The sequence below is a fragment of the Crinia signifera genome, unplaced genomic scaffold, assembly GCF_055691185.1.
Source record: "Crinia signifera unplaced genomic scaffold, ASM5569118v1 HAP2_SCAFFOLD_859, whole genome shotgun sequence".
Taxonomy (NCBI): Eukaryota; Metazoa; Chordata; class Amphibia; order Anura; family Myobatrachidae; genus Crinia; species Crinia signifera.
Window position 1 is genome coordinate 8,505 of NW_028142773.1, and position 20,192 is coordinate 28,696.

Here is a 20,192-nt window from a genome sequence, read left to right on the forward strand (position 1 = left end):
CAGACTGTATAGGAAGGGTCCAGGTATTTGAGTTTGAGAAGACCAAATGCTAGTGTGACATGAAATCTGTTCACCTCACCCAGTGCTGGAACGTGCATTAGGTGAATAGGGCCCCGCGGACTGTGATCAGCCACTGGGCCCAAGTGTAATTGTCCCAAACCAGTATCTTATGTCTTTATCAGGTGTTGACTGTATCTAAACCGCCTACGTTTCTGTCTGTCATTTAGGATCAGCCAATGGATGCGAGAAGACGTCTTTTGTTTTCCTGCGACAAGAGCTACCTGTACGACTGGCAAATATAATGAGGGAAATCTACATCCTCCCGGACCCCCTGCTTGGGACCCCTTCTGTACAACTCGTGCAGAGCTGGTAAGAACAAGGAGCCCGCACACTGTATCTTTTCCATTGCCTTGAGCACCCAAAGCGCTGTTTCACTTCCCGTTGTGTTGTGCGGTCTCTCCCCCAATGTAAAGTGCTGGGAGCTCTTCATAAGTCCCACAAGCACAAATCGGGGTTAAGAGTTTGTTGGGCTCTAATTGAACGGCACCAAACCATTTTACCCAGTAGAAGAGCCTGCACCGCACGACCCACGGGTTATTGAATCTGCCCCTGCGTTCCACCTCTGGTCAGAAAACATGTGCAGCCAATGAGATTAATGTGTCGCACTACAGGAGCCATTGCATAGAAACCGACAGCATTGTACGTCAGCGTTCTAAGTTTTATTGATGTACAAAGTTGAAGACTGCACAACATGTTGATCTCATTGTGCTTATGATAAGGTACAGTAACCCGACAGCCTGCTGTAACATTCTTCCACGTGTACATTCCTACGTGACTTTCTAGGAAAGAAAAACACTTTTTTTTTTTTTTACTTCAAACACGTTCCCTGAAAATGTGATTGGCGTTCGGTATATTGCAAAGAATTTAGTTTTTCACACCACTTAAGGGGACAGACTCTAAAAAGCTTGTGGTCAAATACAACAGTCCTCAGTTTTACTATGTTGAACAGTCTCAGGAGCGGTCAGATACATTCTACTCTATGTAGCTTTAGGGGGATATTCAATCTCCCACCGCTATTCCCAACGGGGAAATAGCGGCGGGGCCCTATTCAATGCTGTCTTCCCTGACTGCATTGAACGGGGATCTTGGCAGCACGAGCCCGACTTGACAAGCAGTCGGGCACATTCTGCCGGGAATTGTCGAGCTCCCGGCTGCAGCTCAATGATTTCCAGCCGCTTCTCTTGGCCACGCCCCCTGCTCGGCAGGCGAGACATTGAATCCCGCCGGCCCAGGTCAGTACCGCGTCATGGCTAAGATGCTAAGTTACATTATGTTCAATTATTTGATATATATTGCAAAAATGTATCTGTCGAAGCACTTTCATAAGAGTTGTTTCCTGCAGGTGACCGGATTTGTAAGACATGTCCTAGATATGTTGTCCCGTGTATAGGCCTGTATCTTATGTCCTGCTTTGTTTTTAGTGTATGTCATGGTCCCTTTCGAGTAGCGGTGGGTCCGATCTCCAAATTAATTTTTTTGGCCACATCTTATCGTGAACCACCTTATTTAGGATCTCAGAACAAATTCACGTTGGGGCTTGCCAATGTTTAAATAAAAAAAAAAAGTTCTAAAACAACTTTAGGGGACATCTTGGGGCCATTGGGTGTTTTCAGTTGGTGTCACTGATGAGTGCGCACTGGCCTGTCAGATAGTGTACGCTCTCACAAGGCAGTTAACTGCTTGGCACAAATGTTACAGGGACAGTTTGTTCCCATTTCCTTATCGCAAGTCTCTGAATTTAGTTGGGTTATGTCCAGGGAAATGTGCCAACAAATTGGCCAAAAAGTCACCAAGGAAGGCTGTCGCTGGGAGGCAGGACAGGATAGGCTGTTGCTCGGTGGGAGGTTTTATTATTGTGAATCCTGTAGTTGGAGACTTTGGACAGTTGGACTGAACCAAGTTTGCACAAGGCGGGAAACTCTCCTTCTCGTTCCAAAGCCTGCTTCCATTTCTGTCTATGCCCGTCTGCCTATACATAGGTCACAATTTACCTCATGAAGTAGTGCTATATATTTTATTTCCTTGTAAACCAAGTTCATTCTCATGGTAAACACTAGAGCAATGTGTACCCGGCCGGCATCACAGACGATGCAGGAGAGTGGTGAGGGATGCCACACTGCATTTGTCAATAGAGCATCACTATTGACGTCTTCTGATTGGCTCTCCAGCAGGGACGGTCAGAAGACGTTGGTAACTATGGTGGAGGCACACAGATTGGCCGTACACACTAGATCAGACATGGGCAATCTATGGCTCTCCAGCTGAAACTTCAAGTCCCATCATGCCTTGCCACAGTTTTGCAATTAGGGAATGCTAAAACTATGGCAAGGCATGCTGGGATGTGTAGTTTCACAACCGCTGGAGGGCCACATTTTGGCCATGCCTGTACTAGATGATATGGTCCATATATCGTTCTGATCAGCCCTGGATTGACCTATTGTCTAGTGCATAGGTTCTCGAAGTCTGTCCTCATGACCCCTCAAAGTGCATGTTTTGCAGGTCACCCGACAGGTGCACTCATTACTGGCTGACACATTTTCGAAGATCCACAGGTGGCGCTAATTGTTTCATTTGATTCTGGGAGGAGGATTACAAAACTTGCACTGTGTGGGGTCCGACTTTGAGAACCTGTGTTCTAGTGTGTACCCAACATAGGACCTTTATTCTAATTGATTTGGTCTTCCTTGCGGAGGACCGATGGTGTGCAGATGCATTTCTGCGCATGTGCGTACACCGATGGTGAACATTCTGTACACAGCCGGTGAGGGGGGCGCCGGGCAACACCATTACCCTATGGGAACGCCCAGCGTTTCATAGGCGTTCTCATGGTAATGAGGGGGGGGCGGCGGGCACTGCGGGCGGCATCGGATGGACTCGCAAGGCTGCGGATTTCGCAGCCTTGTGAGTCAATCAGAATAAGGGCCATAGTGTAGATCTGCACAATGCTACACCTATTTCTGTTCACCTGGACAGCAGCTAAAAAGTTGTTATTGCTCTAAATAATCCCTATTCTTCATCGCTGAGGCATAAGGCATTTGGTCACTGTCATTGCTGGTTTGTAGATGTATCCTATTGGGTGAAAAATGCTATATAAATAACATTATAAGGTACTTGTTTCCTAGCACGGCCACAATCGTGGGCATCGGGTGTCATTTTTAGTGGTATACGACGCGACCGACGCGATGCCCCCGATTTTCCCATTGAAATGCATTGAAAACAGTCAAAATCGGGTCGGTCGCGTCATATGCGGCTAAAAAAGGCTTAAATGGTCCAGACGCGATGCCTGCGATTTCCCCATAGGGAACAATGTTAAATGCCTCAATTTAGCCGCGATGCCCCCGATTTCCCATAGGAAACAATGTTAAATGGGTCAATTTACCCAAATCATCATAGGGAACAATGGTAAATGGGCCAGAAACCCCCCAAAACACCCCTGAACAGTGAAATGTCCCCCCAAAAGTATTTTACGCCACCCCACGATCAACGTGAACCCGAAGCGTGGCGAGCGCAGCGGTACGCGTCCTCCGACCTTTTCATACCCCCACTATCCACGTCGGCGTGGAGTTGAGAATAGAATAGTGTGGCGAGCCACCGAGCCCGAAGCGTGGCGAGCGTGGCGAGCGCAGCGAGCCCCGCGGATACCTTCACAGGTAAACGCTTCCCTTCGCGGGCTTCACAGGTATCCGCGTCCCCTCGCGGGGCTCGCCACGCTTCGGGCTCGGTGGCTCGCTGCGCTCGCCACACTATTCTATTCTCAACTCCACGCCGACGTGGATAGTGGGGGTATGAAAAGGTCGGAGGACGCGTACCGACGCTGCGCTCGCCACGCTTCGGGTTCACGTTGATCGTGGGGTGGCGTAAAATACTTTTGGGGGGACATTTCACTGTTCAGGGGTGTTTTGGGGGGTTTCTGGGCCATTTACCATTGTTCCCTATGATGATTTGGGTAAATTGAGGCATTTAACATTGTTCCCTATGGGGAAATCGTGGGCATCGCGTCGCGGCCATCGCACCCGATTTTTTTAGTGCATGCGATGGCCGCGATGCCCCCGATTTTTCCTCACGATGCCCACGATCATGATCTTTGTGGCCGTGCTAGGAAACAAGTACCCATTATAACTATCCCACAAAAATGGCAGCCTACGCTGCATGCATTATTGCATTTACTTTATTTTTGTGCCTTTCGTCAGGACATCAACAATGCACATGACAATAACATAGTTAAATACACTTACCCACTCGCCCCTGATCGCGGTCCCAGCCGCAACGTCCCCGGAGTCACGATGACGTGTAAGTGTATTTATTTATGTTATAGTCATTTGTATTGTTGATGTCCTGATATAAGGAGCAAAAATAAAGCGATATATGGATTGCGGGTCATGTTTTCTTTCAGTATAATATATATATATATCCTAATAAAAACAATGATTATACTACTGTGTATTGTGTGTACTGAGCATTATGTTTTGTGTTTTGTCTCCCAGGTATGTCCAAAGCTTGATGGAACTAATAGAATTTGTGGAAAAGAACCCAGATGACCAGAGGGTTCTGTCTGAGTAAGTGTTGTGTGTGTGTGTGTGTGTGTGTGTGTGTATGTGTTTGTCGCTCGAGGCGCAGGAAATAAAATGTCTCAACCGTCCGCTGGAAGATTGGATTAAATTAGGGAACACAACGTGCTTGTTTACACTACAAGGAAGACATTCATTTCACTTTCTCAGGTTTTCAGAATGTTCCATTAGCCATTAATAGTACATGACAATGGGAACCTGAGAATAACCCCTTCCCGACATTTGACGTACATGTACGTCATGGTCGGGAAGTACTTCCCGACATTTGACGTACATGTACGTCATGACTTTTAACTGTCACTGCGTCTAGAGACGCAGTGACAGTTAGGTGATGTCTGCTGTCCCTGACAGCAGACATCCCCCCTCGCCGCCCAGGGGGGGCAGGGGTGCCCCCCCCGGTCGGCGATCGCTGTGATTGGCTGTTCAAATCTGAACAGCCATTCACAGCGTTTCCTGTGTTACCGGCGGCTAAGCCGCTCGGTAACACAGGGATCGGTGGTGATCGGTGCTGTCAGGTACAGCACTGATCACCACCGATGTGCAGCCCACCCCTCGCACCCGCCGGGCACTCACCCGGCAGCAGCAGCGGCTCCAACGGCTCCCCCGGAGCGTCTGGGGCGCACGCAGCGCTGCCCTCCTCCCCCCTCCCCCCCGCAGCAGCAGCAGCAGCATCAAGCTGCTGAAAAAGGTGTACAATAAAATATATGCACTGAAAATATATATATATATATATATATATATATATATATATATATATATATATATATATATATATATATATATATATATATATATATATATACACACATATATATATATATATATATATATATATATATATATATATATATATATATATATATATATATATATATATGTGTGTGTATATATATGTATATATATAAATATATATATATATATATATATATATACATATATACACACATATATATATGTGTGTGTGTGTGTGTGTGTGTGTGTGTGTGTGTGTGTGTGTATATACCCCACCGATCGGCAGCCCCCCTCCCTCCCACCCACCCGGCTGCCGCAGCGCCAGCACCCCTCCCACCCCCCCGCCAGCCGCAGCGCCAGCCCCCCTCCCAAAGCTGGTGACTAAAATGGGGTCACTTGTGGGGGGGTTCCACTGTATTGGTGCTTCGGGGGTCTTGCTAATGCGACATAGCACCCACCATTCATTCCGCCACCAAAAATCACTCCTTCCCTTCTGAGTCCTGCCATGCACCCAACTGGTATTTTTTGGTCACACGTGAGGCATTGCCGTACTCGGGAGAAATTGGGGCACAGATTTTGGGGTGCTTTGTCTCCTTCATTCCTTGTGAAAATAAAAAATTTTGAGCCAGAACTGCATTTTTGTGTAAAAAATTACATTTTTTTACACAAAAATGCAGATCTGGCTCAAAATTTTTCATTTTCACAAGGAATGAAGGAGACAAAGCACCCCAAAATCTGTGCCCCAATTTCTCCCGAGTACGGCAATGCCTCATGTGTGACCAAAAAATACCAGTTGGGTGCATGGCAGGACTCAGAAGGGAAGGAGTGATTTTTGGATTTTGCAGCACAGATTCTGGTTGAATGACCCCCGAAACACCCATACAGTGGAACCCCCCCACAAGTGACCCCATTTTGCAAACTACACCCTTCAGGGAATTCATCAAGGGGTATAGTGTACATTTCAAACCCCCCGGGGTTTCACCAATTTTGATACAACTGAGCTGTGAAAATGAAAAATTTTTTTTTTTTATTTTCACTGCCCAGTTGTACCACAATTGGTGAAACCCCTGGGGGTTTGAAATGTACACTATACCCCTAGATGAATTCCCTGAAGGGTGTAGTTTGCAAAATGGGGTCACTTGTGGGGGGGTTCCTAACTTTTAGCATCTTATGGTGCCTAGAAACCTACATGGTGCCTAAAAAATAATCTCATAAAAAGGAGGCTCCAAAATCAAGTAGGTGCTCCTTCTATTATGAAGCCTGTGGTTTGGTCACCGTGCACACTAGGGCCACATATAGTATAATTATGAAAACAAAAGAATTGGGGGAATCAATTTTTAGTCACATTTCTCTAGTAAAATCTACTGTATTCGTTAGAAAAATGTATTAAAATTGAAACTCTGCAAAAAAAATGAAATTTTGAAATTTCACCTACACTTTGTTTTAATTCCTGTGAAACACCTAAAGGGTTAACAAACTTCCAAAATGCTGTTTTGAATACTGTGAGGGGTGCAGTTTTTGAAATGGCATCATTTATGGGGGTGTCTCACATACAAGTCCCTCAAAGTCACATCAGAACTGAACTGGTCCCTAAAAAAATCAGTGTTTGAAATTTTCTTGAGAATTTGCTATTCATATTTTACGCCTCCTAGTGTCCAAAAAAATGAAAAGGAAGTTGAAATAATGATGGCAACATAAAGTAGACATATGGTCTATGTTAGTTATTAACTATTTTGAGTGGTATGATTATTTGTCTCACAAGCAGAAAATTTAACATTTTGCAAATCGCTAAATTTTCCATTTTTTCACGACATTTTGGTATTTTTCACAAAAAAACACAGACTGTATCGACCCAAATTTACCACTAATTTGAAGTACAATGTGTCACGAAAAAACAATCTCAAAATCACTGGGATAAGTAAAAGCAAAAAAAAGTTATCCCCACTTAAGTGAGACATGTCAGATTTGAAAAAAATGGCTCTGTCAGGAACGCAAAAACTAGCTCTGTCAGGAAGGGGTTAACCCCTTTAGCAAAGTCTCTGAGGTGCTCCACACCAGGACTGGAGGGATGAAGCTTGGTTAAGGCAGGCACTTGGGACTACTCCTCCTTTTACAGGAGCAGGAGGGCTATTAATATGCACATACTGTGTGCACCAGTTTCAGCATCTAAAGGTGTCAATAATCAGATGGTGAGGAAAGCCCCCCACCCCCTCCCTTTGTGTACATCAGCTACTCTATTTGTGGGACCAATGGATAAACACCTCAGGGGTCCTCTTGGTTGTTAACATGGGAGAGTATAAACATCCCAGCACGTGTGCTAATGTAGGCGAGGGGATTGCATACAATGTTAGCTGGCTACCTCTCACTTTTGATTAAACCAAATGAATCACAGTCCTGAATCGTTCAGGTACAGCTGTGTCCTTCATGTTACCAACTAGCGCGCCTTGAAAGCCAATGCATCCTGGGAGCATACGCACTGACACAGGTACGATTCGCAGCGGACACCTTGTGGTTACCATAGATAGGCTGTAAGATGAAGGAGGATACAGCTGTAGTTTCCCATTTTATTTGTTTTCCCAAGATACTTAGATATAGGCAATATATTCTACATCAGCTAGTTTCCTGATAAACTCCTGTTTAATTATCTTATTTTTTTTTTTTTTTTTCCTTTAGCTTTACGGAATCTCTGGTGACCATCCGTAACCGCCACAACAACGTCGTCCCTACAATGGCCCAAGGGGTCATCGAGTACAAGGAAGCATTTGGCGTGGATCCGGTGACCAATCAGAACATCCAGTACTTCTTAGACCGTTTCTACATGAGTCGCATCTCCATCAGGATGTTAATCAACCAGCACAGTAAGGAGGGGTTTACTTTGTGCAGCGGACCTGATTTCACCCATCTGAGCACTTGTTGGAAAATATTGACAGGTTGCCTGGCGTGGCTGCACAAGTTTCACGTGTCTGATCAGATGAGGCTTTTAATAAAGATGTCCGATCAATTTGTGTGTGTGATTGGGCAGTGCACCACTGTGATAATCATTATGCCCCACTTTTTGTTTAGCAGGGTTACTGGATATAGTATGCTGGCCCCTAGATGATCTGCATGTTCATTAATATAGCTTGTAGTCAGTGACTTGAGTAACGGTGACTGTATTGGGTTGAGGCATCTAACGTGAGGTAGTTTTTATTAATGTCTAAACCAGGGATGGGAAACCTTTGAGCCCTCTAGCTGTTTTTGAACTGCACATCCCAGCATGCCCTGCTACAGTTTTAGCATGACCAAATAGAAAAGCTGTATCAGGGAATGCTGGGATGTGTAGTTAAACAGTTGGAAGGCTCCCCATCCCTGGTCTAAACGGAGTTAGGAAAGTAACAATCTGATTGGCTGGTTCAAAAATTATTTGCACAAACTCTGAGAAGTGGGGCTTGTGGATTGGCTATGGTTCTTACAGTGGGGGAGTTGTATCAAATCTTAGAGAAAGTACCACCCAAATCGTTAATTTTCAAACACTGCTTGTAACATATCAGCTAGTAGCTGATTGGTTAGAACTTATTTGCAAGTTTTTGTACATCTCCCCCAGTATGAGGTAAAAACTGTTTACTGTTAATATTTCATATGGTCGGATACTTTCATCACAGCGGCAAGTAAATGATAAAACCTGCTTACATCACCATTGCAGCGGCTATACGCCGAAACAGCCTGCTATGCGGAATTACCATACTGACTAGGGGCATTCTGAGCCTGATGATTGTACAGTGTCAATGGGAGCAAAGATCAGGAAAACAACATTGTCTGACAGGCGTGTAGAGCAGAGTCCAGCGCACACCCTGCCCTCATTGGCTGGTCTTGATAGGTGGCTCAGTCTGTTTCCAAGAAGTGTGTGTGTGTGTGTCTTAACACGGCAATGAAAAATAAGTTCTGCACCCCATCACCCGATCTGTACTTGAGCAATGCGTATCCTAATTAGCAATGCTCAGGTTTGCAGATAAGACTCGCCTGCGCGCATTGCCTAGTTAGTCATTCTATAAAACGAGTTGTTATATATTATTTTCCATTTATTTCAGCACTTCTGTTTGATGGAGGAACTAACCCAGCCCACCCTAAGCACATTGGGAGTATTGACCCAAACTGTGACGTAGTGGAAGTAGCACATGGTAAGTTGCAGACATTGGTTTCCTAGGGCAATGACGGGGTGGTGTATAATACTTGAAAGTCAAATAGGTTTTTTATTTTTTGTTTCACACCATACATTGATTGCAAACATTGTATTCTGTGACTGATTGGGTGGGTTGCTGGAGGATTGCCTTTTTTTTTTTTTTTTTTTCAAAAACATCTGGAAGGCTCCCTGACATTCTGGGAAAGTAGATCATTACATTCATATATTCATAAATCTGTTTATGATTGAGTCCAATAATTAGCACTCTACCTGTGCAATGGTGAGGCCATCCTGGTTAACCAAATCTATACATTTACAGATGTCCACCTACATCTAGCCTCCTTTTGTCCCAGACCTCTCTTTTAGTAGAACAACTCTGTAGCGCCAGGTGTTTTTTTTTATTTATTTTTTTTCAACTTTTTTACATTAACCTGCATCTTGCTTCCAAAATGGATAAAGGGACTCATAAGCAGCTTCTGCTGATTAAAATAACTTGTGGCATGTCTATATTCTGTGTGTGACTGCAGCTGTATCTGCATAGGAATTGCTACATTACAGTGTTTTCCAGGTGAATACTGTAGCGTTCCCTTTGTTAAGCAGATACAGTCAGACACTGACTATAGGTACATCACATATTTTAATCAGCAGGAGCTGCTTGTGCGTCTTTGAAAATAAGACTCTGTAGTGCCGGGCGTCTTTCTATTAAACAGAGTCACAGGGCACTCCCGTGTTCTGTATAACATGACTTGTATCGCATGGAGGATAGATGTATGTGGACACATTTGTAGCAAGCAAGTTTTCTTACAATATGTTCTTTCAAATGCCTTTAACAATAAGTACATATTAATATATTTCAGATGCCTTTGAGAATGCCAAGATGCTATGTGACCAGTATTACTTAGCTTCTCCTGAACTGAAAGTAGAGCAGACCAATGGTAAGTTACCTATATACTGTATATGGGGCACTGGGATCTGTACTACATTCCGGGTTTTCCTCTGCTCCGATTACTGGGCATAATGGTTACCACACATGCTAGTTATCCCTCTGTGGCCCCAGCTTTATAAGCTGTAACAAATGTGCCAAAGTGAAATGATTTTTACCCAATCGGGGTATTGTTAAGCAATACCTTAAAGCTTCACTACCTCCTAGAAAATTACCGCGTCGCTCCCCCTTCCCCTCACCTAGCGATAGGCAGCCATTTTGTGGGAGGTACCCAGCTTAATCCCATGTTTACAAATGTAGGGTATGTTCTATTGACAGGAAATTATCCTTATAGATCAGAAGCTCCAAAACTTTGTCTTCCAGCACTGTAACAATCTAGGTTTGTGTCTGGTTTTTATCACCGGCCAATCAGCTCCTACCTGTCATTTTTCAAACCAAGCCTGTAACTTCACAGTTAGGAAATGATTGGCCGGTGATACAAACCAGACACTTTATCACTTCACCGAGCTTAATAAATCTACCCCATAGTGGGGGGGTGGTAATAACATTTGTGGCTACTATATGGGGATCATTGATCCCACATGATAGGCACTAACCATGCCATAGATATTTTGTCAATGCTAAAATGCACCCGCTGTTAAGTGAATGCAGCCATAAAACATTCTAGACAATCTCCTCCTGATTTTTGTTTATTCCTGATTTTTATTTTATGTTCAAACATATGTAATTTTCTATATCATTTTTATTATTTTTTTTTATGTAGGAAAAGCACCTGGGGAGCCTATAAATATTGTATATGTTCCTTCTCATCTCTACCACATGCTGTTTGAACTCTTCAAGGTACAGTTTATAGTAATTTTAGAGCCGTATAATGTTCTCTGTGAAAAATAATAAGGGTAAATTACTGTTTTTTTTTTTTTTTTTATTATTATTTTTTTTTGAGCACCTCTTAACAAAGTAGAGAGAATTGTAGACCAAACTCTTTAACCCTTTGGGCAGCATTCAATGTGGGTGCGAGGGGGTTAAATGGCAGGGATCACAGAAAACCAGTGATCTTCACCATTTAACCCCAGCGCCGGCCGCTTACCGCATTCAACGTTCCGGGGGAATCCTCACGGTCACAGGACAGCAAGGATTCCCCCAAACAGTGAGGCTCGTGGCTCATTCAGGGAGCCCGCTGCATTTAGCTGTGAGCCCCCCTGCTTCTGCGGCAAAATGCGCCGATTCCCCCTCGCTCCAAAAATGGAGCGAGGGGGAATCGGCGTATGCAGGGGGGGAGTTGAATACTGACTGGGCGAACGGTGACACCGCTTGCCCCCAGCATTAAATACTGCCCTTTGAGTGCCAAAATCTCTGCGAGAGATGTGTAAAATATCCGCTGAAAATGCCGGCGCCGCTCACATTTGTTATATAAATTCAAATAAAAATGTTTTGTAAAAGATTATTTCCTATATAAGGTAACATTTACAGGTCATTCTGGTGACTACAAAGGTTTTCTTGGCAATTTTCACACCTATTTTGACAAATTCACTTGGCACTCAAAGGGGTTTTTGTATTTGTTAGTATAAGGTTTATGCTTTGCTGTTTGAGACCAGGCAAGTCCTGAGACATGTGGGTGCGGGCGAAGGGAGAGATCTGCAGGAGGATGCGATTTTTGGAGGACGGGGTTTAAATGAAAAATTTATATTTGACAAAATTCTAACAGCTTGAGCGGAAACGCTGATTCTACAGTATTTAATTGTTTTGTTTTTTAGCAATATGTCTGGTGCAATCCAGCTCGTCAGCTGCTGTGTCATAGATCGCTCTGATAGTACACCGTCCCTATAGTAACCCCAGAGAAATGCTGATGTTCTCTCTTGTGGTTGGCGGGTGGTGGCTAAATTTAGTACATGGCTGTGCAGAATGTTATATGCCCGTAATAACCCCACAGAGATCCGTTCTGGGCGTTTCCCGATATATTTGTTACTAGTGCTTGTGGTATTTGCTGTAAGTGCTGTGGGTTTGTTCTACTGACTGTATGTAATATATTGCTATGCCTACAGAACGCCATGCGGGCCACTATTGAGAATCATGAGGACAGTCCCTCTCTGCCACCTATTCAAGTCAATGTTGTCCTAGGAAAAGAAGACCTCACTATTAAGGTATCTATTCTAATATATGTGCTTAGTGCTGCTCTATACAGAGAATGTGTCACCTCTGTCCCTGACCCATTGGCGCCTACAGTCTAAGGGACTGATTCAAATTGCTGTTCAGCAGGGGTGGCCAAACCGGTCCTCTAGATTTACCAACATTCCATGTTTTCTAGGCCAGATGTGGATCTGTAGAATGTTGCATTTAGTAATGACTACACCTGTGCACCAGCTAGGGAGTCTGGGAAATGTGACCGTTAGGAATGATTGCACCTGTGCACCAGCTAGGGAGTCTGGGAAATGTGACCGTTAGTAATGGCTACACCTGTGCACCAGCTAGGGAGTCTGGGAAATGTGACTGTTAGTAATGACTACACCTGTGTACCAGCTAGGGAGTCTGGGAAATGTGACCATTAGTAATGACTACACCTGTGCACCAGCTAGGGAGTCTGGGAAATGTGACTGTTAGTAATGACTACAGCTGTGCACCAGATAGGGAGTCTGGGAATTGTGACCGTTAGTAATGACTATAGCTGTGCACCAGCTAAGGAGTCTGGGAAATGTGGACGTTAGTAATGACTACAGCTGTGCACCAGCTAGGGAGTCTGAGAAATGTGGACGTTAGTAATGACTACACCTGTGCACCAGCTAGGGAGTCTGGGAAATGTGGACGTTAGTAATGACTACACCTGTGCACCAGCTAGGGAGTCTAGGAAATGTGGACGTTAGTAATGACTACACCTGTGCACCAGCTAGGGAGTCTGGGAAATGTGGACGTTAGTAATGACTACACCTGTGCACCAGCTAGGGAGTCTGGGAAATGTGGACGTTAGTAATGACTACACCTGTGCACCAGCTAGGGAGTCTGGGAAATGTGACCGTTAGTAATGACTATAGCTGTGCACCAGCTAGGGAGTCTGGGAAATGTGGACGTTAGTAATGACTACACCTGTGCACCAGCTAGGGAGTCTGGGAAATGTGGACGTTAGTAATGACTACACCTGTGCACCAGCTAGGGAGTCTGGGAAATGTGGACGTTAGTAATGACTACACCTGTGCACCAGCTAGGGAGTCTGGGAAATGTGGACGTTAGTAATGACTACACCTGTGCACCAGCTAGGGAGTCTGGGAAATGTGACCGTTAGTAATGACTACACCTGTGCACCAGTTACGGGGTCTGGAAAACATGGACTGTTTGGTAGATCTCGAGGACCAGTGTGGCCACCCCTGCTGTTACAGGGATTATTAGGATATACAAGAGCTGTTCAAATGTGGTTCATGCGTGTCTAGGTCACAGGGTGGAACTTTCCAAAAATCTTCCAGGTTTGTCCCTTTTTGTTTGTTTTCTTGGCACAAACAAGCTGGATCTTTACTCCACCTCAATGGCGATAAGCTACTGGTGCTTCCAGTGCAAATAAAGTTATTTTTATGCCAACAGTGTACACAGGAAAGCAATATCTAATATGGTACTTGTGTACTAGCACGGCGCCCATCGCATCGCAGACCGTAAGGCATGCGATGGTATGCGATGCGACGAGATTGGCACCCGAGGGTATACAATTTAAAATTGTATACCATTGTATATGGCATACAATGCGATGCGATTTTAAATTGTATAAGCACCCTAATGGGGGCTTACAATGTTAAAAGCACCCCCACTATGAACGTGAACCCGAAGCGTGGCGAGCGCAGCGAGCCCGCAAGGGGCGGCGGTACGCGTCCTACGACCTTTTCATACCCCTACTATCCACGCCGGCATGGAGTTGATTTTATATAGTGTGGCGAGCCACCGAGCCCGAAGCGTGGCAAGCGGACGCAGAATACATGTAAAGTAATACGCGACCCTGCCACGCTTCGGGCTCGGTGGCTCGCTGCGCTCGCCACACTATATAAAATCAACTCCACGCCGACGTGGATAGTGGGGGTATGAAAAGGTCGGAGGAAGCGTACCGCCGCCCCTCGCGGGCTCGCTGCGCTCGCCATGCTTCGGGTTCACGTTCATAGTGGGGGTGCATCTAACATTGTAAGCCCCCATTAGGGTACTTATACAATTAAACATCGTATAGGGGGCTTATACAATTTCAAAATCGCATTGCAGTGAATCGGGTGTATGGCATGCAATGCGATTTATATGTTGTGCGTCCAAATATCGTGGGCGCCGTGGTAGTACGCAAGTACCTCTAATATATATATTTATTCAGATAACAGGCTTTGAACAGTTAATGACGTTGCTTTGATACCGGTGGGCGGGGCATTAGAACACGTGGGTGTTGCTTAGCCGTGATTACTGAAATGGCGGCCATTTTTCTATCCCAGTTTTCTCCTTTTAACCTGTATTATTCATTCTGTATTAGATCTCGGACAATGGAGGAGGTGTTCCTTTAAGAAAAATAGAACGTCTGTTCAGCTATATGTATTCCACCGCACCACGGCCGATGATGGACAATTCACGCAATGCACCACTGGTAAGTGACTTGTTGTCCAGTCTTGACTACAAGCGCCTGGAGTCCTGTTGGAGAACGTGCGCTGTATAAATTAAACTTCCTTACTGACATAATTCATTGAGTAACTTGGGCGATCTCTTTCCTGTGTAATGGGGCACAGCTGCCTCCTTGCAGCCCGACCCCCTCCCTGACACATTGTCTCTGTTGTAACGCTAATGAATTGTCCTTTGTAGTCCGGGAACATCTCTGTCCATAAACTTAGTGTTTATCTGGGATAGGGGTGATGAGAACGGGCCAGAAACCACGTCACTTCTGCACTCCAGAAACAAAAGGCTTTTTTGTATATTATGAAAGTATACAGCATAGGACACGTGAGAATATATCCTTCTAGACCAGTGGTAGGTAACATCTGGCACGCCATCTGCTGTGGAACTACACATACCAGCTTGCCTTGTCACCGTTTAAATGTTAGGGAATGTCAAATCTGTGGCAAAGCATGCTGGTATATGTAGTTCCAGCGGTGCCAGTCGGTGCCTGCCTCTGTTCTAGAATTCATTGGTAAAGGTTATTTGTGCTGTAATACGATAATCGCTCACTGACGTTTTTGATCTTTTCAGGCTGGTTTCGGGTACGGTTTGCCAATTTCTAGACTTTATGCAAAGTACTTTCAAGGGGATTTAATGCTGCATTCAATGGAAGGCTTTGGAACAGATGCCGTAATATACTTAAAGGTAATTTTCTTGCGCTAATGTGTGTCTTTGGATGTTTTGTTATCGTTGGGTATTTCCAGGGCTATGAAAGATTAAAGGGGTGATTCAGGTTGGCTCGCTGTGAGCCGAATTCAGTCCTGGGACTGTTATTGCGGGTCTGCTCGTGCGTATGGGAAAAAAATACGCATGTGCAAACGCCATCGGCGAGTATTACACTCTGGGTGCAGGGAAACTCACAGCGGTTTATGGGCGTCCAATGAAAACACTGAGTGTCCCCCTAGAAACAGTAACAGCGCCCACCTCCTGTTAGACCATCTCTGACCCAGATAAAAACAGACCATCAAATGATTTTACGCCCGCATGCGAATGTGTCAGCGTACACATCATTCGCATGCCGGGGGGGGACATTTGCACGGCGAAGGGGGGCGTGCGTTTGCTCACTGGCAGGTGGCGGTTCAGCGCTTGCTTAGCAGGGAAATTTGCTTCTTGCCGAGTTAACCTGAATCACCCATAAATGTCAATTAATTTCAATGCAGATTTATAGATGTGTTTAAATAGATGATCGGTCCACTTTCGGATCATGTGACCAGGTGTCTGTGAAAGTTCCCCTGGCTTGTTTTGTTCTTCGTTACACATTAAATACCTGGGAAGAGTAAATGAACTCTCTGGCTCTCTGTTACCCTTGGCAGTCATAGAACAGAATAGCAGGATTGCCGCAAGAGCAGTATGAGATAAGAAAACAAAAAAACATTTCTTTTTATAGCGTAATCCTGATTCAGCTGGTTTCAGGCTATTTCCAAATCCAAACCTTCACCAGGTGTAGTTTGTGTCTGTCGCTTCACTGACTGTTACCTGATAGCAGCTGCCAAACCTCCACGTTTTACAGGAGGAGGGGAGAGTTTGCAGCTTCTCATTGGCGGGATGGGAGGGGTGTAGTGTCGGCTGCATCTCCTTTCCAATCAGATGCTCATTAACCTCTCACAGCCCATTCCTTTCCTCGGTGACCAGAACTGAGGTTGTCCACAAGTGCCTTGGGGTTATCACTGCTTCCTATATAATTTAATGATGTGCATCCGTTTGCTTGAGTATTGACCAATCCCTTGGTGGAAATGGGGTGTGCCAGTATAACTCTGCGATATCATCCCACACATCATCGGATGATTAATACTTTGAACAGGCGAGTTACTTAACCAATGGTGCTGGTTTATTGATGGATAGCCGATACAGCCGTACTCACTGTTACATGCACAGTGGTCATGGTACATAGTTTGAGTGGATCAGGGTGAGTGTATACTGCAAACGGTTAGTGGTGCTGGGATGCTGGAACAGCTTTGTGGATTTTAGGTGACCGCGAGTCTCTTGCATTAACGATAACCCCTGAATTTGCTCAGTAGAGATCTTGGCATCCATCTTGGGATAGACCATGAAGCTTCCCTTTAGAACATTAAGACTGGATTATGCGCAGTAGGGAAATCCTCTTAACAGCCCATACTCAAAAAGGTACATCCATGATTCACTTAGCTCCTCCCGTCAGCAAATTCCACAGTTTTTTACACCCATTACATTTTGCCCTTGCATTTCATTGGGTGCAACACTAGGAGTGTGACTTATTTAAACAAGCAACCAATCAGCATGTGCACTGCATTTTTGTGAATTGTTCTCCTTGGCTATTTACAGGCGCTGTCGTCAGAGTCTGTTGAGAGGTTGCCTGTCTTCAACAAGTCCGCGTGGAAACACTATAAGATCTGCATGGAGGCCGACGACTGGTGTATTCCAAGCAGAGAGCCAAAGAACCTGGCGAGGTAAGAGGACGTCCCAGAGTTTTGGCGAGGAGCTGGAGAAAGGGATCAAGCACTTATTGCACAGGACTATTACCTGCAAGTGTTACGTGGCCAGGAGGACAGAGGCAAACTGTACTGTGCTAGAGCTGGCCAGGGATGCAACACTGGAGACTGACGAGCCAGTCCTTTGTCACAAGAAGATGGAAACTTCATAGCTAGTAGTTGTATATCTTCACAATTCTTCAATATTACCTATTTCTGGTGCATCAATGTCAATGACCGCAACAACAACAAAAATCAACTCATGATGATCGCTGAGTATTCGTGGCCTATTATGAAAACCGCAGATTCAGAATTCAGTTCTTCTTACCGCAGGATCTTTTATCCAGGATTCATCTGTAATTGTCAATCACTTTTCCAGCAGAACTTTTATCCACAAACTTGAGACTGACCAGCTGAAACACTACCCACTATCCATAGGATAGTCCATGTCCAATAATACATTCTTTAATCTGCCACTCTTCCATAAAGCACACACGTCTTAGAGAAGGTTTGTTCGCTATTGCCAAAAATACCAGATTGTGTATCCTAGATGGCGGATCACCGATCGTTCTGTGATCTAGTCATCTCCGTTCTGTGATACAATCAGCTAGTATATAAAACGGGAAATTGGAGAGCAGTAAGAGGGGATCTGCATGTTCGACTTAAAGTTGCAAGCAATATTACTAGCGTTTGCACCAGTCCTAGTATATTCTTGTACTGCCGGCTGTGCTCGCCGCGGCGGCTAAGTGGCGTATGTATTCCATGTCCAGCAAGCTGCCAAGCGGGAACGCTTGAGTGTTTATGTCACTGTCCGATTATTTCACTCGCACATAAGACCTTGGATGGTGACGATGGTGGACACCTGTATTTCGTACTCTAGGTCATTCTATGTCCTATTACGCCACAGGGTCATCTGGCACAATTGTATAATGGTTTTTATATTTCTGTATTTCCATTAAGGGTGATAAAAACCGGAATGGATCTTTGTTTGCTCATTTTCATTAGAGTTTATCAAATGTGTGAAAATCCAGTTTTTGGGAAAAAAAACACAAATGAAGAGAAGTCACGTTATAAGAAAGTTCTTATTTGGGAGTCAACATTTCATGGGGTTGGTAAGACTTGGTTCCATAGGAAGATATAGAGTTATTTATTTATCCCCGTCCCGGGCGCATCAGACGTCCATATGCTTAGGTTATATAAAGACAGCGTTTGGGGCTTAGAATGAGGTATAAGTGCACCTGCCAAATGTCTTTTTGAGATTTTTTTTTAAGTTAAAATGTAAAAAAAATGCAAGACCTGTATCCACCCTTTTTTTGGGGGGGGGCTGATTTTAGTTGCAAGCTTTAGAGAGACTGACGGGCTTGGCTCTATGACTTGTGAGACGGGTATTTTTTTTTTATTTTTTTAGCTTCGGTGAGGTGGGCGTAAGCATTTGTCAAGCCAGGCCAGTCTTATCTGAAAATACAAGTACCAGCATGCCCCGCCACAGCATTGCCATTAGGAAATGCATAAAGTGTAGCAGGTTATGCTAGGATATGAAGTTTCGCAATAGCTGGAGAAACACAGGTTGACCAGGCCGGATCTGTTACTCAGAGTTTTCCGCATCTCTCTTGAGGCTAAGTAGGCCGTATTGGGCTTGGATGTGTAGACCACGTTGCTGGATAATCAGAGGTGAGCGTACGCAGAGATGAATCTGATTTCAGACTGAACTCCAGAACCAAGGACAGAACTGGTGCCGTTACGTCCTGATTGGTATGACGGCTGCTCTCGCACGCGGATGTGTAGGGGAGGTGCTGTTGCACAGATGCGCCCAACTCTAAATACCGAACATCTGTTTTAATTAGGGGCACACCATATGCCCAACTTGTGTACCACCCCCGACGTGTCAAAGTTAGTCCTTATCGGTCTCCATTACACGTTTTATTGTATTTCATCATTTAGAAAATGAGCCCCACTATGCATTATTTCTTATTGTTTGTTTGTTTGTTTTACTACCCTTTTAATTATTGTACAAGGATTTCTGAACCTTTTTTAATTTATTAAAGACCTCACTTCCAGCATTCTAGAGACCTTGCCTCTGTTTTGCATATCCAGATAGGCTTCCTGTGTTGTAAAATATCCTTATGCTTTGTTAGGCAATGTTTTCATTAAAAATCTAAAAATTAAAACTAATTGAAATGGTATGTCTGTTATTTCTGGCTTAGTGGTCCCTTTTATTGTGGACCTCAATCTCCATCCCAAACCCTACGAAAAGCAAGTCCGTCGCATCACAGATGTTTAGTTATAATAAGTAAACCTGTAGTAGCAATTCATTGCTAGTAATGTGATCACGGATCACGCGGTGTGATTTCTTATGCCATGTGCAGGACCGCCATTGTTGAGCAGGTTGTCCTCAAAGATTCCCCTTCAACGTTGCTCGAGATATATTGCTGACCGAACCATCATAACGGGCAGTAAACCTGGCAATCGGTGTCTGCTGTGCGATACATATATCTGTGGCAGCATGGTTGGCATAGTATTAAGGATTACTGTCTCCGACATAAGTTCGGTTCATAGCCAAAGCATTAGCTGTATGGAGTTTGTATGTTTTCCCGGGTTTTTCCAGTGGGTTTCTCCCACACTCA

At 44.6% G+C, this 20,192-nt stretch overlaps 1 protein-coding gene across 1 annotated transcript; it reads left to right on the plus strand.

Moving 5' to 3' along the window:
- The first annotated feature begins 195 nt into the window (after positions 1 to 195).
- On the plus strand, positions 196 to 19,740 carry LOC146056613 (pyruvate dehydrogenase (acetyl-transferring) kinase isozyme 4, mitochondrial-like). The gene is made up of 10 exons (XM_083168425.1): positions 196 to 369; positions 4,545 to 4,616; positions 8,034 to 8,218; positions 9,428 to 9,517; positions 10,377 to 10,454; positions 11,226 to 11,302; positions 12,505 to 12,603; positions 14,946 to 15,056; positions 15,653 to 15,766; positions 17,423 to 19,740. Exons 1-10 carry the CDS (start codon positions 302 to 304, stop codon positions 17,549 to 17,551), a joined length of 1,023 nt encoding a protein of 340 aa, XP_083024551.1. The 5' UTR covers positions 196 to 301; the 3' UTR covers positions 17,552 to 19,740.
- Positions 19,741 to 20,192: the final 452 nt, after the last annotated feature.

Coding starts and splice junctions, on each gene's coding strand:
- LOC146056613 (XM_083168425.1), top strand. CDS start 302: ATGAGGGAAATCTACATCCTCCCGGACCCCCTGCTTGGGACCCCTTCT. Junction 8,219..9,427: donor GATGTTAATCAACCAGCACA/GTAAGGAGGGGT, acceptor CATTTATTTCAG/CACTTCTGTTTGATGGAGGA. Junction 9,518..10,376: donor CGTAGTGGAAGTAGCACATG/GTAAGTTGCAGA, acceptor AATATATTTCAG/ATGCCTTTGAGAATGCCAAG.